Raw genomic sequence first — 26,043 nt, 5'->3', positions numbered from 1 at the left:
GTCCTTAGTCTATTAATAATAGATTTTAGTCCACAGAGATAATACAGATCTCTGTCTAGATAATAAGACAGGACCTTAAATCTCTTACCTTAAAAACAAAAGCAAAATTAAAAAGTATAAAGCAGAACATTTACTTTTTTCATTGGTGAAAGCTGCAAGATTCTTACCCTGTTTCTTTCTCTTCTAGTTTATTTTACTTAAATAGCACCAGATGTGCACAATGTACCAAGCTATTTTGGAATATATGAATCAGTGTCTTATAAGGAGAGAGGATAAGAACCTTTCCTACCTAGACTTCTGACTCTGTTCAGATTGCAGACATTTGCAGCTTCTGCAGCAGCCCCAAGGTTGAGTGAAGGACAATGATGTTGACTGGGAATTTCTGAGTAAAGCTTTGGCTGTGCTTATGTCATCTGCTAATCAGGAGCACCTCTCTATCAGATCCAAATGCTTTCCAATCTGGAGACCAAAAACGTTCCCTATAGGCTCACTTAGCTATTTTTCTAGAATACAATGCCAATTACATATAATTTTTATATTTTTACAGCTGCTGATGTTATATCAAAAGTTATCCTGTGTGAAACCTGTGGGAAGTTGAATGTGTTTATTTGGTAGCATTTTGTGAATATTGTCTTTGTATGCTTTACTGTATTTTGTTTTAAACTCTTTAAACATAGTTATTTTATGGTCATTTCTGGATATCAGCTGCTTATTTATTTTTCAAATGCTTCAAAATGAATAAAATGCATTTCATGGTGGGGGAAACTAAGAAAACACTTTGACAGAATTAGTTCCTTTCTATGAGCAACTGGAGATTATTACATTGCACTAATTAAACTATGCCATGCTGCATTTAAAGAGAATGGGCTAAATATTTCATTCTTTTTATCTGAGTTTAGACCTGTTCTAAAACTGAAACAGTGTGATGAACTAACCTGCCTTTCTTGTGGCAATGTCAGATGAGCTAGACTTCTTCCCTTCAAAATATTGCCTGTTTCCTTGTTTGTTTGTTTGTTTGTTTTCCTAAATGAAGTTTGGTCTCTCTTTGAGTTCGGACCTATACAATATCCACAAAGTAGAAGGCCTCTGTTTTAGAATCATTCCTAGTGAGCTGGGGACAGAGCAGTTGCTATCACTGGACTAGTTCATTTTATGCAATTCCAGATTGCCTGTGAGCTCATATTGCCAGTTTCATAAAGAACTTTCTTTTCTTTTTTTTTTTTTTTTTCTTTTTTGAGACCGAGTCTCACTCTGTTGCCCAGGCTGGAGTGCAGTGGTGCGATCTCAGCTTACTGCAACCTCTGCCTCCTGGGTTCAAGCAATTCTCCTGCCTCAACCTCCCGAGTAGCTGGGATTACAGGCATGTGCCACCACACCCAGCTAATTTTTATATTTTTAGTAGAAACAGCATTTCACTATGTTGGCTGGTCTCAAACTCCTGACCTCAAGTGATCTACCTGACTCAGCCTCCCAAAGTGCTGGTATTACAGGCGTGAGCCACCATGCCCAGTCAAGAACTTTTTTTTTTTTTTTTGCGATGGCGTCTCACTCTGTCGCCCAGGCTGGAGTGCAATGGTGTGATCTCGGCTCACTGCAACCTCCACCTCCCGGGTTCAAGCGATTCTCCTGCCTCAGCCTCCCGAGTAGCTGGGACTACAGGCATCCGCCACCACGCCCAGCTAATGTTTATACTTTTAATAGAGACGGGGTTTCACCATGTTGGCCAGGATGGTCTCAATCTCTTGACCTTGTGATCCGCCTGCCTCGGCCTCCCAAAGTGCTGGGATTACAGGCTTGAGCCACCGCGCCCGGCCGGAGCTTCACTTTTGTTGCCCAGGCTGGAGTGCAATGGTGCAATCTCGGCTCACTGCAACGTCTGCCTCCTGGGTTCAAGCGATTCTCCTTCCTCAGCCTCCCAAGTAGCTGGGATTACAGACATGTGCCACCACACCCAGCTAATTTTTTGTATTCAGTAGAGACAGGGTTTCACCATGTTGGTCAGGCTGGACTCGAACTCCTGACCTCAGATGATCCACCTGCCTTAGCCTCCCAAAGTGCTAGGATTACAGGCGTGAGCCACCTTGCCTGGCCAAGAACTTTATTTTCTTTTTTTTTCTTTTTTCGTTTTTTTTGAAACAGTCTCGCTCTGTCGCCCAGGCTGGAGTGCAGTGGTGCGATCTCAGCTCACTGCAAGCTTCCCCTCCCGGGTTCACGGCATTCTCCTGCCTCAGCCTCCCGAGTAGCTGGGACTGCAGGCGTCCGCTGCCATGCACAGCTAATTTTTTGTAGTTTTAGTAGAGACAGGGTTTCACCGTGTTGGCCAGGATGGTCTCGATCTCCTGACCTTGTGATCCTCCTGCCTTGGCCTCCCAAAGTGCTGGGATTACAGGCGAGAGCCACCACGCCCGGCCCCCAGAACTTTATTTTCTAAAGTCCAGGTGTGGTGGCTCACACATGTAAACCCAGCACTTTGGGAGGCTGAGGCAGGAGGATGACTTGAGGCCAAGAATTTGAAGCCAGCCTGGGCAACATAGTGAGACCCCATCTCTAAAAACAAAAAAATTAGCCAGGCATGGTGGCACACACTGGTAGTCCTAGCTACCCAGGAAGATGAGGCAGAAAAATCCCTTAAGCCCAGGAGTTCAAGGCTGCAATGAGCTAGGATAGCGCCGTTGCACTCCAGCTTGGGAGACAGAGTGAGACTCTGTCCCTAATTAAAAAAAAAAAAAAATTAGCCTGGCATGGTGGCATATACCTGGGAGGCTGAGGTGGGAGGATCCGCTTGAGCCCTGGAGTTCGAGGCTGTAGTGAACTATGGTCATGCCACTGTACTCTAGCCTGGGTGACACAGTGAGACCCTGTCTCAAAAAAAAAAGAAAAAGAATTTCATTTTCCAAAACTAATACTTTTGGGTTAGTTTTAGTAGTTTTCTGTACTACTGGAGAGTAGAAATAAATATTATCAAGTTACTAACTAAGCACATTGATAGTTTAATGAATCATTCCCTACCTAGGCTTAGCAAGAATGTGTCTTAGTTTATAGCCTAGTAGACAATATGTCTTATAAGCTTATATGCACGCCTGACAAGGAAGAGGGACATAGGTAATGAAGTATCTATCTGCTGGGCGCCGTGGCTCACACCTGTAATCCCAGCACTTTGGGAGGCCGAGGTGGGCGGATCACCTGAGGTCAGGAGTTTGAGACCAGCCTGGCCAATACAATGAAACCCTGTCTCTACTAAAAATACAAAAATTAGCCGGGCATGGTAGCACGCACCTGTAATCCCAGCTACCCAGGAGGCTGGGGCAGGAGAATCACTTGAACCTGGGAGGTGGAGGTTGCAGCGAGCTGAGATTGCGCCATTGCGCTCCAGCCTGGGCGATAGAGCGAGACTCTGTCTCAAAAAAAAAAAAAAAAAGTAGTATCTATCTGTGGTTTCTCCAAAGGGAGTTATTTAAAGTACATAAAATGAATATTTGAATCTCAGGACTCAGCTGTCTTTCATAGTCCTTTTTCAAGTGAGAGAAATTTTAAGGAGTTTGCTTAGAGAGCTGATGTGCAAAGACCTTCAGATACAAAATAGTTGCCTCTCATTGAGGCCATATTGTTACCTACTGAAAAGTGCAGTACTTTCTCACATGCAGGAATCAGATTCTGATCTATAGAGTGTCCTGAGTAACACAGGAATCTAACGACTGTGTCATATGAGGCTGGCATTTCCAGCATAGGTCATCATGCTGCACCTGTTTCCAAAGGAACTGGCTGCATTGACCTATTCTCTTCTTTAGCCTGTGGGAATGAAAAGATCATGGGCAGAAAGCCTCAGTTCAGACTTTGCTTAAATCATTTTCATTTTTTAAGTATTTGCCAGCGGTGTTCCAGGCATTGGGGGAATACATCAGTGAACATGACAGACAAGGTCCCTGCCCTTCTGGTGCTTGCATTTTAATGGAAGAGACTTTAGTGGAAGATTTTAGAGAAATAAGCTGCAATGGTAACTTCTGTGAAGAAAGGAAAGCAAGTCTGTCTGATAACGTGACCAGTAGCCTAGTTTACTTTGGCTAGGCAGTCTCTCTGAAAAGTGGACATTTAAGTTGAGACTTCAGTGATGTTGAAGAGGTAGCCATGAGAAAAATAGCAGGGTCAGGGGAAGGAGGAGGCTAGGAGGGTTCCAAAGGGACAGTTAGTGCAGGTTTCCTGAGACTGGAGCACGCTTGTTTATGTGGGGATATTGTTCGAGTCAGGCAAGTGTGGTGTGGAATGAGATCACAGAGGTAGGCAAGGGCCAAATCATTTGGATACTCATAGGCTGGGGTGGGGAGTTTGGATCTGAAAGCAACCCACTGAGCATTCTATTAACTGGTAACATTGATTTTATTGAGGAATAGATTAATACTTCAGAAAACAGAATCTGCAGAACAAGAATATGTGCAGGAGTTAGGGGTGTATAAGGTTGAGAAAATGAGACACTTCAAGACCAAATGAGCATTGTGAATTTTAAACCGATGGAAAGTTGTCATTTCAGAACTCTTGCTTGAGGATTTTTGCTCAAATTGCTGCTCCATTTTTGCCTCCTGGTTGTGTATCTCTCTCACCTTTGTGAGGTACCTGGCATGTGGTAAGCAGTATCTTAAGATCTTAAGATTATTCTGAAGATGAGATCGTTTCAAGAAGCTAGAGTCAGCAGGGTGCGGTGGCTCAAGCCTGTAATCCCAGTACTTTGGGAGGCTGAGGCAAGAGAATCGCTTGAGCCCAGGAGGTTGAGACCAGCCTGGGCAACATAGGGAGACCTCATCTCTACAAAAAATACAACAATTAGCTAGGCATGGTGGCACATGCCTGTAGTCTTAGCCACTTGAGAGGACTGCTTGAGCCTGGGAGATTGAGGTTGCAGTGAGCCATCATCTTGCCACTGCATTCCAGCCTGGGTGACATAGTGAGAGCCTATCTCAAATAATAATAATAATAATTTTTAAAAATTTAGTGATCCTAGGCCAGGCATGGTGGCTCACGCCTATAATCCCAGCACTTTGAGAGGCCAAGGTGGGAGGATCACTTGAGGTCAGGAGTTCAAGGCCAGTCTGGCCAACATGGTGAAACCCTGTCTCTACTAAAAATACAAAAATTAGCTGGGCACAGTGGCTCACACCTGTAATCCCAGCACTTTGGGAGGCTGAGGCAGGTAGATCACTTGAAGTCAGGAGTTCGAGACCAATCTGGCCAACATGGTGAAACCCTGTCTCTACTAAAAATACAGAAATTAGGGGTGGTGGCAGGCATCTGTAATCCCAGCTACTCGGGAGGCTGAGGCAGGAGAATCACTTGAATCCAGGAGGCAGAGGTTGCAGTGAGCCGAGGTCGCACTATTGCACTCCAGCCTGGGCAACAGAGTGAGACTCTCTCTAAAAAAAAAAAAAAAAAAAAAAGAAAAGAAAAAAACTTAGCCAGGTGTGGTGGCTCACACCTGTAGTCCAAGCTACTTAGAAGGCTGAGGTAGGAGAATCGCTTAAGCCCAAAAGGCAGAGGCTATAGTGAGCTGAGATCACACCATTGCACTCCAGTCTGGGTGACAGAGCGAGACTCCGTCTCAAAAATAAATAAATAAAATAAAATAAAATTTAATGATCCTAGAATTTATTTTGAGAGCATTAGAAAACACAGATAAGTATAAAAACCAGTATCAAATCAACTTTACTGATCAAGCTTTGCTTAGGATTCTCTGTTTCCTCCATTTTCTCTTTTCCATTTTATTTGTTGAACAGGAGAGTCACCAAAAAGTAGAGAGCAATAGAAGGAGGAGGAGAATAGGATTCACATGTATTGAATGTCTTTTATACACCAGGTAGCACTAAGCTCTTAACATATTTTATCTCATCTAATAGATACAACACTATGAGATGGAAATTATTCAGCTGCTGATATAATGGAGATCCCAAGAGATCAGAGTGACTTGCCCAGGATCACAGAACCAGTAATAGACCTGAGTTCAAATTCGGCCTCTATGTGGCCCATAAGCCTATGCTCTTTGCATTGTAGCATATGTTTTATTTAAAATAGCCTTTCCCAATTATCTTTCCCAAAATTTTTTTTTTTTTTTTCTTTTTTGAGACGGAGTCTCGCTCTGTCACCCAGGCTGGAGTGCAGTGGCGCGATCTCGGCTCACTGCAAGCTCCGCCTCCTGGGTTCTCGCCATTCTCCTGCCTCAGCCTCTCCGAGTAGCTGGGACTACAGGCGCCCGCCACCACGCCCGGCTAATTTTTTTTATATTTTTAGTAGAGACGGGGTTTCACCGTGGTCTCGATCTCCTGACCTCGTGATCCGCCCGCCTCGGCCTCCCAAAGTGCTGGGATTACAAGCGTGAGCCACCGCGCCCGGCCTGTCTTTCCCAAAATTTAACAGATGTTAGGCACAGAAGGTTCCCTAGACAGATCTCTTTGGGAAATGCTAGGTTAAACAAAGTAAGTTTTCTTACTACAGAATTTCTCAGTGCCTTTAATATGGACGTACACCTTGTGATCCTCCCTGAGAGAGTATCTGCATTTCCTAACTTCACTGGACATGGCAACTTTTTCCATCCAACTGGCAGAATCAGAGTTCTATGGGGCCTACTTTGGGGAAATCCTGCACTGAAACAATAGGAAAATGGGCAAGAGACAGGAAGAGGCATTTTCACCTTGGAGAAAGCTCACATGACTGATAAATATATGAAAAGATCCTTGTCTTCATTAGTAATCAGGGAAATGTAAATCAAATCCATGAGACTGGAGAAAATTAAGAAATCTGAAAATATCAAATGTTGGGGAAAAGATAAATTAATAAGAACACATGTGGCCGGGCACAGTGGCTCACGCCTGTAATCTTAGCACTTTGGGAGGCCAAGCTGGGTGGATCACTTGAGGTCAGGAGTTCAAGACCAGCTGGGCAACATGGCAGAACCCCATCTCTACAAAAAAATACAAAACTTAGCCAGGCGTGGTGGCTCACACCTATAGTCCCAGCCACCTGGGAGGCTGAGGCAGGAGAATTGCTTGGACCCAGGAGGCGGAGCTTGCATTGAGCCGAGATCATCGTGCCACTGCACTCCAGCCTGGTGACAGAGTGAGACTCCATCTAAAAAAAAAAAAAAACCACCTACGTTGCTGGTGGGAGTGTAAATTGGTATAAGCATTTTGGAAAATAATTTGGTGTTGTCTCAAACAGTTGACTGTTCATATGGTCTGTCACTAGCAATTCCAGCCACTCCTAATTACAAGCTTTAGTCAGGAGGCATATTCAAACATGTTTATAGTAGCACAGTCCATAATAGCAGAACAGAGAAGCAATCCAAATGAGCCATCAATGTTGGAATTGGATAAACTGAGATATATTCATGTGGTGAATATATTATACAGCAGTGAAAATGGGTGAACTACAGTGAAATACAACAATATGGCCAAATCTTATAAATATAAAAATTGATTAAATTAGAAATGGAATTTGGTGACAGGGCTTAATTTTGCTTGACTAGGTTCCTCTTATTGCCAGGGTAAGTGGTGAGGGAGACAGAGCCCACTTGAGGGTTTCTTTTCCCATCAGCAGCATCAACTGTTTTGAAACCACATACAGCCAATAATCTCAGCTCCTGCCAATAATCTCAGGTACTTGGGAGGCTGAGGCAGGAGGATCAATTGAGCCCAGGAGTTTGAGGCCACGGTAAATCAGGATCTCACCACTGCACTTTAGCCTGAGCGAGAGAGAGATAACCCATCTCTTAAAAACAACAGCAACAAAACAACAAACAAACCAAATACACGTGAAATGTCAGCCAACAGGGTGGTAGATTAATCTCACTGGCTTGGGCCTGGGTCCTGTGCCATGTACTCACGTTTTGATTTTTGGCAAGTCACATAATCTCCTTGGCCCTTGTTTTTGTTAGTGAAAAGTGGAGATAAGATCTGTCCTGGCTACTTCACTGAGCTATGGAGGAGATCATGTGCAATGTGGAAGTGCTCTGGAAAGTATACCCTGGTCATCTAACAGGTATAGAGCACTGTCATCTTTATGGTTTCCTCTGCAGAGCTGCTTCCCAAAGAGTTGTTCAAGCACCGCCTTGTCAGAACACTCTCAGCTCGTGCTCTTCTGGGTAGTGCTGGACCAGGAGCCTCTCATACTTTCACAAAGGACTTTTTCTGCTTGGAGGTCAGGTTTATGAGTGCAGCACATGAAACATGAGCTGGTCCAGGTTTCTCCATTTCAGTTAGATGTGCATCTAAAGAAAGAGAATCTAAAAAAAAGAAAAGCGGTCACAGCCCCTAAATCATACACATAAATTTAGGTCTGGATGAAGGAAACAGTCCATTAAGCTGAAAGAAGAGCTGTTGGTCTGCCGTGTGTTTTGCACAAACTCGGACATGGCTGGACACCTTCTTCTAGGACCTCAGAGGCCAGAGTTGTGACACATCCTAAGTGGCTGGACTCCAGCTTCACTCTCAGCACACGTGGGCAGGGACGAGGGAGCAGGCCTCCTCCGCTGCCTGGATGATGCCTGAGACCTGACAGTTCTGTGCCTTTCCTGCAGCTCAGGGCATCAGGGTTCTCCCACTTCACTTGGAAACGTCAGGCAATGACTGGCCCGGGCTCTTGGTTTGCTAAAGAGGGGGCTACTCCTGGCCACATTTTCCCTAGAGCAAGATTCAGTGTTTGACTTTGAGATTCTTGTGGTCAGGACCTTAAAAATAGGATCCTAATGCATCAGGAAATTCAAGAGAACCCCTACCTCTCCACCTGCTTCTCTTTTCCAAACATGCTTTCATTCTCTAGACATCCCTTCTCCAAGTGACCATTTCATAGCTTTTAGCAAATGCATTGATTGTTGGAAAGGACAAGCAGATTAACAGCTGATGGGAACAGGTCCTTGTCTCATTTGTAGACAACCCTAACGCTTGCTCTGATATTAGTGCTGATTACTACACTGAATGTGGTGTTTTGTTTCTCTTCAAATAGTGCTGGCACCGAGTCGGGATTTGTGTGTGTGTTTAGATGCCAGTCTCCTCGTGGGTCTGAATTACCACCTTCACCCCACTCCCATCCCACCCCCAGTTTTCTCTACTAACCTATTTTTCTTTTTCTTTTTTAGACCAATGATGCGAGCTCAGAGTCAATAGCATCCTTCTCTAAACAGGAGGTCATGAGTAGCTTTCTGCCAGAGGGAGGGTGTTATGAACTGCTCACTGTGATAGGTATGTGCAGGGGCCGTCCTTACTCTCCTGCTCTCTGCTCCAGGGGCTGCTGCAGCTTTCTCAGCAGCCCCAGATGTGTGTACAGCAGAGGCCGTCCACTAGTTAGGAGGATTCATGGGCACAGACTTGCTTCTGTGGGTCTTCTCTGTTTTTTTCTGCCAAGTATGGGAAGAGATCAAACTTCCAGGAGAGAAGCTCTTTTGCCATCTTTCCTTTGTGGCTGCATGTTTCTGGTGTCCTGGCCATAGTGAGTAAGAAAGGTTGGCTGAGAAGGAACTGATAAGAGAAAAATCAAGAAATGTGAGCCATGAACATAACAGTTAAATTCTGCTGGGAAAAGGAAAAAAAAAAAGTAACAGTAGTGAAAAATTTAACATTAAGTTTCTTTTGAAATCAAGTCCCTTTTTTAAAGGAAAATTTTCTTAAAAACCTTTGTTGTTCTTGTCCTTGTGTATGGCATTCCCGTTTTCTTTTAGGCAAAGGATTTGAGGACCTGATGACTGTGAATCTAGCAAGGTACAAACCAACAGGAGAGTATGTGACTGTACGGAGGATTAACCTAGAAGCTTGCTCCAATGAGATGGTAACATTCTTGCAGGTAATAAACCATGAGTGTGTCACATGGAGGGAGGGTGGGCTCTTGGCTCTGATAGGAATTACAAAGAAATGAAGGCAGACTAAACGTTCGGAAGTTATGGAAGCTTTCAGTGGAGAATCCTGGCCATTTGGCACTAAGGATTGGGCTGAAATGCTGCTCAGACTAATTTATATTTCCCTTTTCTTCTCCAAACACTCCCTTCTGGCTCTTTTATTCATTTATTTATTATTTAGAGAGAAGCTAAGTAACTTGCCCATGGCAGAGGCAGGATTCAAACCCAAGCCATCTTGTTCCAGACGCTAGGCGCCTGCCCTGCCACCAGTGGCCATCTTCTGGCTCTCAGCATCCTGTTTGATGTTCCTTTCTTTTTCTTTTCTTTTTTGAGACGGATTCTCACTGTCACCCAGGGTGGAGTGCAGTGGCACGATCTCGGCTCACTGCAACCCCCGCCTCCTGGGTTCAAGCGATTCTCCTGCCTTAGCCTCCCGAGTAGCTGGGACTATAGGCGCCACACCACCATGCCCGGCTAACTTTTGTATTTTTAGTAAAGACGGGGTTTCTTCATGTTGGCCAGGCTGGTCGCAAACTCCTGACTTCAGGTGATCCGCCTGCCTTGGTCTCCCAAAGTGCTGTGATTACAAACATGAGCCACCGCATCTGGCCTTTTTTTTTTTTTTTTTTGAGACAGGGTCTCATTTTATTGCCCTGGCTGGAGTACAGTGGCAGGAGCACGGCTCACTGCAGCCTTAACCTCCTGGGCTCAAGTGATTCTCCTGCCTCAGCCTGCCAAGTAGCTGGGACTATAGGCACACCACACCTGGCTAATTTTTGTATTTTTGGTAGAGATAGGGTTTCACCATCTTGCCCAGGCTGGTCTCAAACTCCTGAGCTCGAGCAATCAACTCACCTCAGCCTCCCAAAGTGCTAGGATTGGTGTGAGCCACTATGCCCGGTCCTGACATTCCTTTCTATTCGAGAAGCAAGTAGCCACTCTCTCGTTAAACTGAGAGAGGGGCCAGGCATGGTAGCTCATGCCTGTAATCCCAACACTTTGGGAGGGCAAGGCAGGCAGATTGCTTGAGCCCAGGAGTTTGAGATTGCACTACCAAACTCCAGCCTGGGTGACAGACTGAGTCCCTGGCTCAAAAAACAAAACAAAACAAAACAGAGACTGTGAGTCTAGTAAGTGCCTGGGAGTTAGACTCTCCTTTCCTGATGCCAGCTTAGATTCAGGGCCTGGGGCAGTTTTCCTTCAGTAGAGTTAGTTGCAGCCCCTCCCCTCCTTCATTTACAACTTTTTCTGAATTGGTGGTTACCTGATGGTGCTCTAGGACCTGTTCATCTGTTCATAGTAGTATGGTGGGTCTGAGGATGGAGCAGAAGCCAGTCTCAGCCGGCCTTCTCCTCCATCAACTATGTTTTCTTTCTTTCTTTTTTTTTTTCTTTATTTGAGACAAGGTCTGGCTCTGTTGCTCAGGCTGGAGTGCAGTGGTGCAATCACAGCTCACCACAGCCTCGACTTCTCAGGCACAGCTGATTCTACCACTTAAGCTTCCCGAGTAGCTGGGACTAAAGGCATACACCACCACGCTCAACTAATTTTTTTTGTGTTTCATATAGATGGGGTTTCGCCATGTTGCCCAGGCTGGTCTCCAACTCTTGGGCTCAAGTGATCCGCCCGCCTCGCCTCCCAAAGTGCTGTGATTACAGGCATGAGCCACCATGCCCGGCCATGTTTTCTTTTATAATAGAAACATAGTTTTGGGCTGGGCACGGTGGCTCACGCCTGTAATCCCAGCACTTTGGGAGGCCAAAGCAGGCCTAGGCAACATGGCAAAACCCTGTACAAAAAAATACAAAACACCAGCTAGGTATGGTGACGTCCACCTGTGGTCGCAGCTACCAGCGAGGCTGAGGTGGGACAATGACTTGAGCCTGGGAAGTTGAGGCTACAGTGAGACAAGATCGCACCACTGCACTCCAGTCTGGGTGACAGAGCAAGACCCTGTCTCAAAAAAATAAAAAAGAAAACATTTTTGGCCAGGTGCAGTGGCTCGGTGGCTCACGCCTATAATCCTAGCACTTTGGGAGGCTGAGGCAGAAGGATTGCTTAAGCCCAGGAGTTTGAGACCAGCCTGGGCAACACAGTGAGACCTTGTCTCTACAAATAACAACAACAAAATATTTTTTGTTTTCTTATCTTAAAGAGGAATTCTGTACGTTGGCCCTTGAAATTGAGATAAGCTTATAACTTCAGAAGTCTTCAGTCAACAGTTTGCCTTCATCATCTCTGAGTCAGTGTGCTGGCACCCTCTGTTGTTGGCAGTTTCCCTATTTGGCAGAGGCAAAGCAGTGCTGGGTCCCTGCAGAGGCAGCAGGGCCTTGTTTTTCCTATGTTGGCAGGCACCTGCTTAGGCTGCTCCCACGACTCTTGAGAATACCCAGAAAGTGCCAGGTCCCCCTATTGTCCATGCTGCCACCTTCATGTTGAGCGGCATCCTTGCTTCATCATTGCTTCCAGGGCGAGCTGCATGTCTCCAAACTCTTCAACCATCCCAATATCGTGCCATATCGAGCCACTTTTATTGCAGACAATGAGCTGTGGGTTGTCACATCATTCATGGCATATGGTGAGTGGGAAAGGGTTCTTGGTAGAAAGGGGTTATTGGGACTCTGTTGTCAGATTGCCTGTGTTTTCCTCCTCCATTACCTTTCACTGCCTCCATGCAATTCTTTTCTCCAGGTTCTGCAAAAGATCTCATCTGTACACACTTCATGGATGGCATGAATGAGTTGGCGATCGCTTATATCCTGCAGGGGGTGCTGAAGGCCCTCGACTACATCCACCACATGGGATATGTACACAGGTGCGTTCTTAGGCGGCCTTTCCCATGATTACAGTGGGTAGCTATGCCCCGAGCCTTCAGGTAAACAGGTGAAGTTTGACTGAAGTTAATGAAGCCAGAGTTTAAAATCAAGGATCTGGATTCTTGCTGAAGAACTCTTTGCTCTGAAAAGAAAAAGGGCCCAGTGCGATGGCTCATGCCTGTAATCACAGTGCTTGGGAGGCCAAGGCGGGTGGATCACAAGGTCAGGAGTTTGAGACCAGCCTGGCCAACATAGTGAAACCCTGTCTCTATTAAAAATACAAAAATTAGCTGGGTGTGGTGGCACGTGCTTGTAGTCCCAGCTACTGGGACCACAAGCTGAGGCAGGAGAATCTCTTGAACCTGGGAGGCAGAGGTTGCAGTGACTGGAGATCACACCATTGCACTCCAGCCTGGGTGGCAGAGTGAGACTCTTGTCTTAAAAAAAAACAGAGAAGGATCTGGATTCTGACCTTGCCACTGACTTGGGGGATGGTCACTTAGCCTGTTAGTGCTGAAGCCACTGACTTTCTCTTTGCTGAGCAGCTTGGTCCTGAGTGTTGCATGAGAGGAACATCTGATGTGGACCTTTGTACTCCACCCTCTGCCTCCTTTCTGTGCCCCAGAGTCAGTCTTATGCTGAGAGACCAGGACGAAGACAGATAGCTTAGTAGATGGTGTCAGGAAATCAGCTCATAGTAGGGAAAATGGTAAAACTGGACCCCTACCTAACTCCTCATACAGAGGAGGACTCCAGCTGGATTAAAGGCTTCTATGTAAAACATTAAACTATAGACTTAAATAGAAGGAAATGTGAGAAAATGTTTTTGTGACCTGAGGCATATAGTAATTTCTCAACATTTTAGAAGCACAAAACATAAGACAAAAGATTGATGAATTTGATTACATCAAGAAGATTTCTATCCAATACAAGATACCATGAAAAACGTTAAGAAACAAGTGACAGAGCAGATGATATTAGCTTTGTCAACACAGGAGATTAGTAACAGGGAAATCTTGCAAATCAACAAGAAATGGACACAGCAAAGCAAGAAAAATGGGCCAAAGATACGAAGTTTACAAAAGAGGAAACCCCAAGACAAACCCATCATAGGAAGAGCCACTCAAATCTCGCAATCAGAGAAAAGCAAATGAAAAACAAGAGGTCACCTTATACACATGAGACTGGAAGCGGTTGGGAGGCTGGACGAGTCCCAGTGTGGCAAGGACGGGGAGCCTCCTGTCCAGGTGGTGGAAGATGGCCGGTGCTGCCAGTCAGGGTCACGGAACCAGAACCATCAATGCCACTTCTGGATGTACACCCTAAAGAAACCCTTGTGCAGACCCATCAGGGGACATGTTTGGATGTCACCATTCACACATGTGTTGGTTAGGGGTAGTGTGAATGTCTGTCCCCAGAAGGATGGATGAGTAAAAGTGTTAGATCTCTTCCCAGAGCCAAGGTGACAATTAGAAGCAAAGATGAAAGGTACACAGCTAGCAACACAAATGTGTCTGGAAACTACAGCTCTGAGTGAAAAAGGAAGAATGGGATGCGGAACACAGTACCCCTAGGTACACTTTACAAGATTCCTACAAATAAAAAGTACAGATTAAAAGCATTCATAGGAGGTAGGGCAAGAGGTGGTCTAGAGCATACAAGAGCACTTAACGGTCCCAGCACTCTGGGAGGCCAAGGCGGGTGGATCACTTGAGGTCAGGAGTTCAAGACCAGCCTGGCCAACATGGCAAAACCCTGTCTCTACTAAACATACAAAAATTAGCCGAGCGTGGTGGCAGGTGCCTGTAATCCCAGCTACTCGGGAGGCTGAGGCAGGATAATCACTTGAACCTGGGAGGTGGAGGCTGCAGTGAGCCAAGATTGTGCCATTGCACTCCAGCCTGGATGACAGCTAAATAAGCTTTTAATCTGATGATATGTAAATGGAGTCATGCTATTTTATGTAGATTTGAAGTTTTTCATTAAAACATAGTTATAGCTGGATGCAGTGGCAGCACTTTGGGAGGCCAAGGGGTGGATCTCTTGAGGTCAGGAGTTCAAGACCAGCCTGGCTAACATGGTGAAACCCTGTCTCTACTAAAAATACAAAAACTGGCCGGATGTGGTGGCATGTGCCTGTAGTCCCAGCTGCTCAGGAGGCTAAGGCAGGAGAATCACTTGAACCTGGGAGGCAGAGGTTGCAGTGAACTGAGATTGCGCCACTGCACTCCAGCCTGGGCGACAGAGTGAGACTCTCTCTCAACAACAACAACAACAAGAACAAAAAATCTGGTGATAGGCCGGTCACAGTGACTCACACCTGTAATCCCAGCACTTTGGGAGGCCAAAGCAGGCGGATCATTTAAAGCCAGGAGTTCAAGACTGGCATGGCCAACATGGCGAAACCCCATCTCTAAAAAAATATAAAAATTAGCTGGGCGGGCCGGGTGCAATGGTTCACGCCTGTAATCCTAGCACTTTGGGAGGCCGAGATGGGTGGATCACGAGGTCAGGAGATCGAGACCATCCTGGCTAACACAGTGAAACCCCGTCTCCACTAAAAATACAAAAAAAAAATTAGCCGGGCGTCATGGTGGGCGCCTGTATTCCCAGCTACTCGGGAGGCTGAGGCAGGAGAATGGTGTGAACCCGGGAGGTGGAGCTTGCAGTGAGCCGAGATGGCGTACTGCACTCCAGCCTGTGTGACAGAGCAAGACTCCGTCTCAAAAAGAAAAAAAAAAAAGAAAAAAATTAGCTGAGTGTGGTGGTGAACACCTGTAATCCCAGCTACTTGGATGGCTGAGGCACAGGAATTGTTTGAACCCAGGAGGCAGAGGTTGCAGTGAGCCTAGATTGAGCCACTGCACTCTAGCCTGGTGACAGAGTGAGACTCTATCTGAATAAAAACAAAAACATGTTTATATATGTAAAATACACATATACATGTATAACACACACAGGAGAGAGCTGGCCAGGTGGAGTGTGCGAAGACCAAAAATTTGTAGCAGGAGGGGCTCCTACTCTCCATGACACCCTCCCCGCTTCCCCAGGAGTGTCAAAGCCAGCCACATCCTGATCTCTGTGGATGGGAAGGTCTACCTGTCTGGTTTGCGCAGCAACCTCAGCATGATAAGCCACGGGCAGCGGCAGCGAGTGGTCCACGATTTTCCCAAGTACAGCGTCAAGGTTCTGCCGTGGCTCAGCCCTGAGGTCCTCCAGCAGGTCTGTGTGTGGGCCCAGAGGAGCTCTCCTACCCAACTCATGATTCCCAAGGGAGCCTTCAGGCATTGCCTGGAGTCGGGGGCTCTCAACTTCCCAGTGGGGTAAAGGGGTTCCTGGAGGGAGGGAGCCCTCAGCGTGGGCAGTGCCTGTCCACTGCAGATGGATGTGGTTCCTCCCAGGGGGTCCTAACCTCTACTGGATGCTATTTCAGCTCCCTTTAGGGACCCTTGGCACCCTATGAGAAGAGTGAGCATTTTGGAAATGTTTGCTGTTCTCTGGATTCCTGTGCTAAGCAGGGGCATGGGGCTGGCACTTCCTGCTCCTTACAGAGCATTGCCAAACAGTTGCAGGTGGTAAAATAGCAGTTAGTCTTCAGTAGCACAGGCAAGGAGAGTCATTAGCAGCAGGTCCTGATTTGGGGACAGCCATCCTTTTCCTCTCTTTAGTTCTACCCTTTTTCTAAGAACAAAGACCAAATGGGGTAATCTGTGGCCTTTTTTTCCTGGCTTAGAATCTCCAGGGTTATGATGCCAAGTCTGACATCTACAGTGTGGGAATCACAGCCTGTGAACTGGCCAACGGCCACGTCCCCTTTAAGGATATGCCTGCCACCCAGGTAAGCCTGCCGTCCATCGGTTTCCTTCTTGCCTGCTTGCCTTCCACAGATGTTCGTTGAGTATCTCTCACACTCAGGACACAGCCCAGGAATACTAAGATGAAAGACCCTGTCTTTTCCTTCAAGAAGTCCCACCCAGCGGGGGATGGTGACCTCACTCTTTGTTTACTTCTTGTGGCAAACTTGGTGGTAAGGGAGGCCAGCTTGGGGAGGGGAGCCTGGGAGCAGGGGTGCAAATGGAGACCCACACGCTACATGTCTATTTAAAACATATACATTAAGCTAACCAGTTTTTATAAATGTATAAAATATGTTCTGTCCTCCTACTTGGATAAATATACCTGGAAGGTCAGTTTCTAATTTAGAATTCCCACAGTTCTCAACCGCATTCCAGCTGACACCTTTGGAACCCCCATTCTGTAAGTTCAGCTTCTGTTCATGCCCCTCCAGATGCCTGTCCTCTGGCCACCCCTCGGATCCAAGGGTGCACAGTCAGTGGCACAGTCTACCCTTGGGAAAACAGACCCAGGGAAGAGGCTTATCCAAGCCTCATTAATTCCAGAAAATGGATTTGGGGTCATTTGGGCAAGGATTACCTGGGTCCCAGGTACTTGGAATGTGGGCTAGAACTGGAAGGGGCAGGATGCAGGCTCTAAGTAAGCCACTTCCAGAACCCACAGGCTGCTTGCCCGGTGGTAGGGGCAGCTGGAGGGTGGCCAGAGTGCAGCCCCCCAGAGCAGGGGCCCAGGGAGGTCCTGGGAAGAGGCAGCCTTGAGTTGGAAGGCAAACAGCAGTCACCTGTGTGGAGGAGGAACTAGGACACTCTTCTCGGCAGACAGCAGCATGTGCAGAGACCCAGAGTCTAGAAAAAACAGATCTGGAGAACAGCAAGGAGGTGTAAATGGTATAAATGGCCAAGGTGCAGTGCTTCTTGGGGGCTGCCAGGTGACAGGCGCAGAAAGAAGCAAGGGTACATTGTGAAGGGCTTTGATGCCACTTTAGAGCACTGGTTCCTGTCCTAAAGCCTGTGGAGCAGTGCTGAGGATTCTAAGCACAGGAATGACAGCATAAGTTAGCTCATTTACAAAGACCACCCCGGCAGATGGATTAGATCCAGTAGATCAGTTAGGAGGGTATGGAAGTCTATGTGAAGAATCTAGGAGATCTCAGTAAAATAATTCAGTGACAGAGGATGCTCAGGAAAGAATTAAAAGGCAACTGAGGGGAAACAAGAAGTCCAGGCCTAGAAGCAGCACCGTCCACTAGAATTTGCTGCAGCGAAGGAGGGCTTCTGTGGCTGCACTGTCCAGCGTGGGAGCCATGAGACTGTGTGGCTGTCGAGCATTTAGAAGGTGACCAGTGAGACTGAGGGACTGAATTTTAAACCTCATTTAAATCGAAATAGCCACAAGTGGCTAGTGGCTATCATGTTAGTGCAGCTCTAGAGCAATTTCCAGGTTTCTGGCTTGGACAGCTTATGCGGTCATGAGGACTTCCACGAGGACAGCAGTCCCAGGTGGGGCTGGCTTTATATGTGTTGAGTTGAGGTACTTTGGAACAGCCACCCAGCCTGGCCTCCCCTTGGGCATCTTGCTCCCGTGTGGCCTGCTGCAACGACAGCCCAGGCTGTGGCACTGCAGGGACTGCCTCTCAAACCTCATCGGATCCACCTGGGCATGACAGACGGCTGCGCTTCAAAGCAGGTTCATCTGGCTGCTTCTCTCCCCTAGGGTGAGGACTCTACAGCAAAAGGAATTTGATGCCTTGTAAAGGGAGAGAGGAAACTGTGAACCCTGCTTTCCAGCCATGGCGAAAGCGGGTACTTTTGTGCAACCCCTCTGCTTTCACGTTGGCCTGGCTAGGGCGGAGCTGCCACACCAGTGACCAGCATTTCTTTGGGAAAATTGGACTTACTCCACTTCCACCTTTTCTACTCTCAAATGATCACATTTGCATATTGGGAAAAGCGTATTTGTGAAGAGACTCTCAGGCCTTCCAGGGACCCCCCCTACAGCCCAGGTCCTGGTTCTGTCCTCCCCAGATGCTGCTAGAGAAACTGAACGGCACAGTGCCCTGCCTGTTGGATACCAGCACCATCCCCGCCGAGGAGCTGACCATGAGCCCTTCGCGCTCAGTGGTCAACTCTGGCCTGAGTGACAGCCTGACCACCAGCACCCCCCGGCCCTCCAACGGCGACTCGCCTTCCCACCCCTACCACCGAACCTTCTCCCCCCACTTCCACCACTTTGTGGAGCAGTGCCTTCAGCGCAACCCGGATGCCAGGTATTCCTGTTGGCCTGGGCCTGGGCTTCGGGAGAGCAGAGGGTGCTCAGGAGGGTAAGGCCAGGGTGTGAAGGGACACACCTCTCAAAGGTTCTGCAGGGGAATCTGAAGCTACACACAGGAGGGATCAGCTCCTGGGTGTGTCAGAGGCCAGCCTGGGGAGCTCTGGCCACTGCTTCCCACGAGCTGAGGGAGAGGGAGAGGGGACCCGAGGCTGAGGCATAAGTGGCAGGATTTCGGGAAGCTGGGGGCACAGCAGTGATGCTGCGGTCTCTCCTCCCCTTTCCCTCCAGGCCCAGTGCCAGCGCCCTCCTGAACCACTCGTTCTTCAAGCAGGTACCGTAGCCCCTTGGTTCTGGTTCTGGTTCTAACAACTCACAATCCCTTTAGCTTTCTCTCCCCTCCCTTTGAATGAGAGAAATTACCCCGCTTCCGAAGCCCCTGAAAGACACTGCTCCTTCCTCTCGTAGAGTTGGCTCTGACAGCCCGTCTGCCACCAGGCCATGGTTCCTTGCCCCATGGTGTCCTGGGACCCAGAGCAACAGGATCTGTCCCCCACCTCTCTCTTCTCCCCCAGATCAAGCGACGTGCTTCAGAAGCTTTGCCCGAATTGCTTCGTCCTGTCACCCCCATCACCAATTTTGAGGGCAGCCAGTCTCAGGACCACAGTGGAATCTTTGGCCTGGTAACAAACCTGGAAGAGCTGGAAGTGGACGACTGGGAGTTCTGAGCCTCTGCAAACTGTGCGCATTCTCCAGCCAGGGACGCAGAGGCCACCCAGAGACCCTTCCTGAGGGCTGGCCACATTCCCGCCCTCCTGGGCAGATTGGGTAGAAAGGACATTCTTCCAGGAAAGTTGACTGCTGACTGATTGGGAAAGAAAATCCTGGAGAGACACTTCACTGCTCCAAGGCTTTTGAGACACAAGGGAATCTCAACAACCAGGGATCAGGAGGGTTCAAAGCCAACATTCCCAGTCCTGTGAGCTCAGGTGACCTCCTCCACAGAAGGAAGAGATGCTGCTCTGGCCCTGGGAGCTGAATTCCAAGCCCAGGGTTTGACTCCTTAACCCCGAGGACCGCCACCTCTTCCCAGTGCTTGCGACCAGCCTCATTCTATTTAACTTTGCTCTCAGATCCTATAGGTTAGTGAAAGGGCAAGTAGTAAGCTGCCTGCCTCCCTTCCCTCAGACCTCTCCCTCACAATTCCAGAGAAGGGCATTTCTGTCTTTTTAAGCACAGACTAAGGCTGGGACAGTCCATCCTTATCCCTCTTCTGACTCCTAAGTCTTTCCCACGGTTTATGTGTGTGCCTCATTCCTTTCCCACCAAGAATCCATCTTAGCGCCTCCTGCCAGCTGCCCTGGTGCTTTCTCCAAGGGCCATCAGTGTCTTGCCTAGCTTGAGGGCTTAAGTCCTTATGCTGTCTTAGTTTCATTGTCAGAACAAATTAAAATTTCTAGAGACCCTGCTGGAGAATGGCATTGTGTCTGCATCAGCTCAGGGGCTACAGGCTGCTTCCTTGTGTGTGTGCTTGCAGAGATGGCCATGCTGCCCCAGGTGAGAGCCGTCCCGCCATCCAAGAGCAGGCCCATGGGTGCTCACGGAAGCTCAGCAGTGACCTCTTTCACTGGATACACCAGTTTATTTGAAAACCTGTAACAGATCTGTCTCTTAACTATCTAAAATTTTAAGACTATGAATTTTAGCCTGTGGTCATCAAACCACTTTGGAGCTAAAAAGGTCCACAGATTGAGATTGAGGCAGAGGACGCTGGCGGCCTTTGGCAGGAAAGGAGGTAGAAGGGTTTGTCTTGCAACCTGACCTGGGTGTCTCCTTACTCTGGGTGCTAGCACCCAAAGAGCAGGAAACCTAAGAACCAGCCCTGCCCGTCCCTGCCATCCTGGCTGGTGCCAGCGAGTGTGAGCCAGGGGGTGCAAATCTGAGGCTCCCTGCAGTGCTTCCAGGGCACACGGCTTACCCTTCTCCCAGTCCCTCAGGGGGAAGGCCCTCCCCCAGCTCGGGCACCTCAAATGCCCTCTAACCTGAAACTGCTCTGAACCATCAGGTGTCCTCACTTTCCGTTTCCTCCCAAATTTTAACAGCAGTTTAAAGAAGAAAAGCCTCTTCGGGCAGTGAGAGGCTAAGGTGAAGGGAATGACACCGACCCTGGGCTAGGATGGGGCCTGTGGTGAGTGAGTGACCCGGGGGCGGGGGGGGCTCATTTCTGGCCCTCCTCCTCCTGCTTTAAACCTCAAGTTCCCTTCGCCCCGCCCCCCCCCCCCCCCCCCCCCCACTCAACAGAGTTGCTCTGTCGCTCAGGCTGGAGTGCACTGGCTTCATCTTGACTCACTGTAGCCTCCACCTCCTGGGTTCAAGCGATTCTCCTGCCTCAGCCTCCCGAGTAGCTACGATTACAGGCACACACCACCACACCTGGATAATGTTTGTATTTTTAGTAGAGACGGGATTTCACCATGTTGGCTAGGCTGGTCTCGAACTTCTGACCTCGTGATCCACCTGCCTCCCAAAGTGCTGGGTCTACAGGCGTGAGCCACTGGCGAGCCAAGTTCTCTTTTTTTGTTGTTTGTTTTTAACGCTGGTCATCAGTTTCCTTTGCTTCCGGATGCCTTCTGCACCTTGCTGTCGGGGCATCCTCAATGCCCATCTGCAGCTCAGCCCACAGGCCCGTCCTGGGCAGGGTGCCGGGGCCTCACCATGCCCAATGGCAGCGAGCCCTGCTCCTGGTACCTCCGGGGCTTCCCGTTTCTTGCATCAAACAGCCCCTTTGGAGAATCTGATGACAGGTGTGGAAGCTTTCCCGAGAGGCAGCCACTTTAGAGGGTCTGACACTCCCCACTAGAGAGTCGGCCTACAGTGCAGGCAAAACGCAGATCTTCCTCTAGAGAGAACAGAAGGCTGGAGAGGAGACGCGGAGCCGGTCCGTGGAGCCCGCCAGCCTGGGAAACAGCTGGGCGCTGGGGAAGCTGCAGCCTCCCTGCTCCCCTGCCAGGAGCTGTTCTGTTCCCTGACAAGTGCGTGGGCCGCCAGTGCTATTCCTGCCACAGTGTGGGAAGGCTCTGGGCTCAGGGCTGTGCTTCCCGGAGCTGCTTCTAGCCTGATTTCAGGCCAAGCCACGCGGTCCCTCGTGCCCGGGAAGGCGCCGGCCTCGCCGCCGCTCCAAAGCGAGTGGCCGTCTCTCGCCTGCTGTGCCTCCGGCCTGCTGTACGGCTGCAGGGAGGGAGCAGCTCTGCGGCCCGAGCTCTGTCACCTCAGCTGTCTGGGCTGCGGCTCCCCCGTGAGAAATGAGGTGCGCTTGTTGGAGGGGCGGCCCGCGTTGCTGCCCACAGAATTCCGCCCCAGAAACGCTTGAGGACGTGGAGCCTCGGGGGACGGGTGCTCCGGGAACCACGCATAGCGGCCACCCCAGCCTGTCGCAGGGTTGCAGAGGCGCCGAGGGCTGGTGGGGCCGCCGGGCCCTCGTGCGGGCTCCGCGGCGAGCCGGCGCCCCAGGCTCCTCCCCGCAGCCTCGCGGCCGGACCTGGGGACCGCGTGCCTGGACGCCGCTGCCAGCCTCGTGGGCCGCAAAGGGGCGGGGGCGGCCCCTGGCGGCAGGAGGACTCGCGGCCCGAGGGACCCCGGGCCAGGCTCCGGGGTCGCCCCGGCTGGGTCTCTGAGGCCCCACAGCTCTGGGCGGGGATGGGGACGCCGGCGCCTACGGGCGAGGCCACCCGGGGGAAACCGAGGCAGTGAATGGCCCAGGCCCAGCTTGGTTATCCCGGAGCCAGGCCGGGAGCGCCCGGTGTCCCGCGACCGCAGCCGCCGCAGCCTGAACTCGTCCCCTCCCCGTGGGATGCGCAGCGCGGCCCTTCCATCCTGTCCCTGCCACCGTCGCTTCCCCACGCCGGGCCGCCGTCGGGATGGGCAGACGGCGGGGCCGGTACCCGAGGCCTGCGAGCGCAAGGCCCGCGGGGCGCTGCGGAGCCGGGAGCGCGGACCCGGGGTGGGGGACAGACAAAGGCGGGGACGGCGGCGAGGGGAAGACAAAGCGCGGAGGGGGGTCGGCGGCGGCTCCGGGCGCGGCGGAGCCAATGGGCGGGCGCGGGGCGGGGGCCGGCGGGGGCGGTGCGGCGATAAGGCGGTGGCGGCGGCGGCGGCTCAGGGACCACTGGCAGCGGCAGCAGCTCGCGCCCGCGCCCTCCTCGCACCCGTGCGCCCCCGGAGACCGATCCTGCCCCGCGGCCCAGGCTGGGCCTGGTGAGAGCCGCGGGGGGAGGGGCCGCGTCCGGCTCCGGAACCGGGAGAGGCGCCGAGTGGTGTGGGGTGAGGGCCGCCCGTGGGGTCCCGGCGAGTCCACAAGCCGCTCTGGCCCGGGGCGCACAGGCTCGAGTCCTGGCTTCAAGGCCGACCCCCGGCTGGGCGGAGCCGAGACCCGCTGGCAGGGCTCGCAGGGACGGGGTCTGGGGTCCGGTCCGCGCGGGACCAGTTTGGGGGCCGAGGGGCGGGGCGGGCGGGGACCTCCGGCGCTGTCCAGGGGCTGCGCAGCCTAGGCCTGGACGCCCGGGCGCGGCGCAGGGCAGCGAGGGCCGGGGTCAGGTCCGGGCAGCGGCTTCTCATCGCGGCCCCGCCGGCCCCGACCTGCCCTCACCCCAAGCGGGGTCCCAGTCCGCGGGGCGCACACGGCGGCTGCGCGGGAGCCCCTGGCCCTTCCGCTCCCGCTAACTTTGTTCTTCCGAGGGACTGTGCCACTCGGGACCCCGGCCCCTGGGGAGCAGGGGTGGGGGAGGTGGGTGAGGGGCGGAAGTGGCAAGACCAAAAGCAACAGGAAATGACTTAGGGAAAGTCCCAACCGCAATCCCCCCCAGCCCCTGCCTGTCAACACCCCCCACCCTGCAGGCTGGGGCCGGGCTGGCGGGGCCCTCCCTACTGACTTCCCCTTGCAGAACCCAGCGGGTGCCGCGTCTCCACCCGAGGCTTCTACCTCCAACGAGCCATGTTCCAGGCTGCAGGAGCCGCCCAGGCCACCCCCTCTCATGTAAGTGCCCGGCCGGGTGGGAGGGCCCCCCGGACAGGAGCCTGGCCTGGGGTGAAGGGGAGAGGCGCCAGAGTTTGCCCGCCCCCTTTGCCCCCTGCGGCGCGCCCCTGGGCCTTGGGCTGATGGCTGCAGCCCTGGTCCAGGGCCTCCCGGAGCTGCCCCTGCCCTGACCGCCCCTCTCCCTCAGGACGCCAAAGGCGGCGGCAGCAGCACGGTGCAGCGCTCCAAGGTAGGGGCCTGGGGCCGGGTGTGCGGGAGGAGGGGTGTGAGGGAGCGGGATGGACACTGGGGCAGCACCTGGCTGAGCCTCCCGCACAGTCCTTCAGCCTGCGGGCCCAGGTGAAGGAGACCTGCGCCGCCTGCCAGAAGACCGTGTACCCCATGGAGCGGCTGGTGGCCGACAAGCTCATTTTCCACAACTCTTGCTTCTGCTGCAAGCACTGTCACACCAAGCTCAGGTGCGCCCCTGCCCTGCCCGCCCCCGCCTCGTCTGCCAACCCAGCCCCGACCTGGCCTGACCTGACGCCGTTGTTTGGCTTCTGCAGCCTGGGCAGCTACGCCGCGCTGCACGGGGAGTTCTACTGCAAACCCCACTTCCAGCAGCTGTTTAAGAGCAAAGGCAACTACGACGAGGGGTTTGGTCGCAAGCAGCACAAGGAGCTGTGGGCCCACAAGGAGGTGGACCCCGGCACCAAGACGGCCTGAGGCCTCTGTAACCTTCCACCCCCTCTGCGGAGGGCCTGGAGTCGGCAGGGGGAAGGTGGGAAGGAGGTCAAGGTGGGCTTGCGTGGGGGCCAGGTGGGAAGGGGATGAGGCTTGCTCAGGCGGAGGGGCCCAGGGCAGGGCTCTGCTCCAGGACTCTTTCCTTCTTCCTTCTCCCGCAGCCGGTAAGGGTTTGGGAACCAGGATTGGGGTCTGCCCACCACCCTGCTTCCTGCTTCGTTCAGCCGCCCTCCCCACCTCACCCCAGGACCCCCTGGGAGGCCCCCAAGCCCAGCTTCCCTATCTAGGTGCCTTTTCTCCAGCAAGGAGTCAGCATGCCCCGCTCAGGGTCCCAAGCTCCCTCACTGCCACCGGAGACTGTGTGGCCCCCACATCTCCCCATCTACCTCTACCCTTAACCTGGTTCTGAGCCACGGAGACAGGGAGGAAGGAGCGCGACAGTGCCACCTGTTGGGCCTCATAAATGCCCCTGCAGCCCATGGGGGAGGGGATGGGGAAGTGGAGCCACTCTGCCTCTGCAGGGCAAGGCAGGGCCTGCCCCAGTGGGGCTTGGGACCATCTCGAACCACCAGCGTGGAGAAGCAGAAGCAAAGCACTCACCAGGCTGCAGCCTCAGGCACTGGCAGGGGCTGGTGCGGCCCCACTCCCCTCCCCCGCTCCCGTTTCTGCCCATCCTGTTGTGACCAACCCCATTTTAAACATGTTTCAATAGATCCAGATTCTCTATTGTGTGGCCTGCTGGGGGATTTGTCACAGGAAGGGTGCAGACTCACCATGGGGAGGGCATGGGGGGACAGGGCCAGCCCCGAGTACCTTGGCCCTGACGGGGGCAGGGGGCTAGAAGTGGGTGGCAGTTCCCTGACACACCATTGAGAAATGGGAGGGCTCCTCTTCACAGCGAGGGCTTCATGCTGTCACACCCACAGTGGTTTTGGAACTGAAACTCCACCTCGCCCCTCAGTTTTGGCTTGGTTCAGACCCACCAACTTACCATATGCACCCCATTGTGAAGAGGTCTGAGAGCGGGAGGGCCAGGCTGCCAGTGGGTGATGGCGCCTGTCCTTGCTGCACTTCAGTGCCTGCAGTGCGAGCTGCCGCGTTCCCTGGCTGGTTCCAGCTGTCTAGCTCCCTCCCTTCTTCCCAGCCCTTTGACCTGGAAGTTAGCGAAGAATGGCGGGAACCAGCAGACCCAGCAAGTGCTGCCCAAGGTTTTAGTGACCCCCGGATTGTCCACCCTCATCGTTCCCCCTCGTTGCTGTCATCATCCCCTTGCCTTTTCAAGCTCTGGGGAGGGGCAGTCACAGCTACTGTCCCAGGAAATCCAAAGAGAAACATACATCTGCTCCTCTGAAAACCCAGGGACAATGAGGGATGAGTTCACAGCAGAGCAAACCAGGCAAGCTGGGAGGAACTGAGGGCGCCCCGGTGGGACACAGGCAGAAGTCTGGGTTGTACTGCTCCAGATTCAACTTCCTGATGTC

At 51.5% G+C, this 26,043-nt stretch overlaps 2 protein-coding genes across 22 annotated transcripts in view; both read left to right on the top strand.

Annotated features, from left to right (window-relative positions):
• The window catches only part of STRADA (STE20 related adaptor alpha), a 43,237-nt gene extending 22,962 nt beyond the window's left edge, over nt 1–20,275 (top strand). For 12 of the 17 annotated variants that reach the window (XM_055258642.1, XM_055258640.1, XM_055258641.1 and 9 more), the window contains 9 exons: nt 9,116–9,218; nt 9,695–9,816; nt 12,338–12,446; nt 12,560–12,683; nt 15,735–15,906; nt 16,418–16,522; nt 18,564–18,805; nt 19,099–19,141; nt 19,383–20,275. In XM_055258642.1, coding sequence (XP_055114617.1) covers nt 9,116–9,218; nt 9,695–9,816; nt 12,338–12,446; nt 12,560–12,683; nt 15,735–15,906; nt 16,418–16,522; nt 18,564–18,805; nt 19,099–19,141; nt 19,383–19,535 — 1,173 coding nt within the window. In that variant the 3' untranslated portion in view covers nt 19,536–20,275. Of the gene's footprint in view, nt 1–9,115; nt 9,219–9,694; nt 9,817–12,337; nt 12,447–12,559; nt 12,684–15,734; nt 15,907–16,417; nt 16,523–18,252; nt 18,806–19,098; nt 19,142–19,382 lie in introns of those variants that run through there. The other 5 variants (XM_055258645.1, XM_055258644.1, XM_063628303.1 and 2 more) reach the window with 4 other exon arrangements.
• A 1,723-nt stretch (nt 20,276–21,998) lies between these two features.
• Nucleotides 21,999–25,288, top strand: LIMD2 (LIM domain containing 2). Of its 5 annotated transcripts, none has more exons than XM_055258647.2 (5): nt 22,904–23,061; nt 23,748–23,839; nt 24,027–24,068; nt 24,158–24,297; nt 24,385–25,288. In XM_055258647.2, exons 2-5 carry the CDS (start codon nt 23,798–23,800, stop codon nt 24,542–24,544), a joined length of 384 nt encoding a protein of 127 aa, XP_055114622.1. In that variant the 5' UTR covers nt 22,904–23,061; nt 23,748–23,797; the 3' UTR covers nt 24,545–25,288. The 5 variants fall into 5 exon arrangements, with proteins under 5 accessions (XP_063484382.1, XP_055114622.1, XP_063484380.1 ...); XM_055258646.2 differs by having other exon boundaries at nt 22,937–23,127; XM_063628312.1 differs by lacking the exon at nt 22,904–23,061 and adding an exon at nt 21,999–22,114 and having other exon boundaries at nt 24,158–25,288.
• Nucleotides 25,289–26,043: the final 755 nt, after the last annotated feature.

This window comes from Symphalangus syndactylus, chromosome 20, assembly GCF_028878055.3.
Source record: "Symphalangus syndactylus isolate Jambi chromosome 20, NHGRI_mSymSyn1-v2.1_pri, whole genome shotgun sequence".
Lineage (NCBI taxonomy): Eukaryota > Metazoa > Chordata > Mammalia > Primates > Hylobatidae > Symphalangus > Symphalangus syndactylus.
The sequence above is the reverse complement of the archived record's forward strand: the minus strand, read 5'-3'. Positions and strand labels throughout refer to the sequence as shown.

Coding starts and splice junctions, on each gene's coding strand:
- LIMD2 (XM_063628312.1), top strand. CDS start 23,798: ATGTTCCAGGCTGCAGGAGCCGCCCAGGCCACCCCCTCTCAT. Junction 23,840..24,026: donor CCCAGGCCACCCCCTCTCAT/GTAAGTGCCCGG, acceptor CCTCTCCCTCAG/GACGCCAAAGGCGGCGGCAG. Junction 24,069..24,157: donor GCACGGTGCAGCGCTCCAAG/GTAGGGGCCTGG, acceptor CCTCCCGCACAG/TCCTTCAGCCTGCGGGCCCA.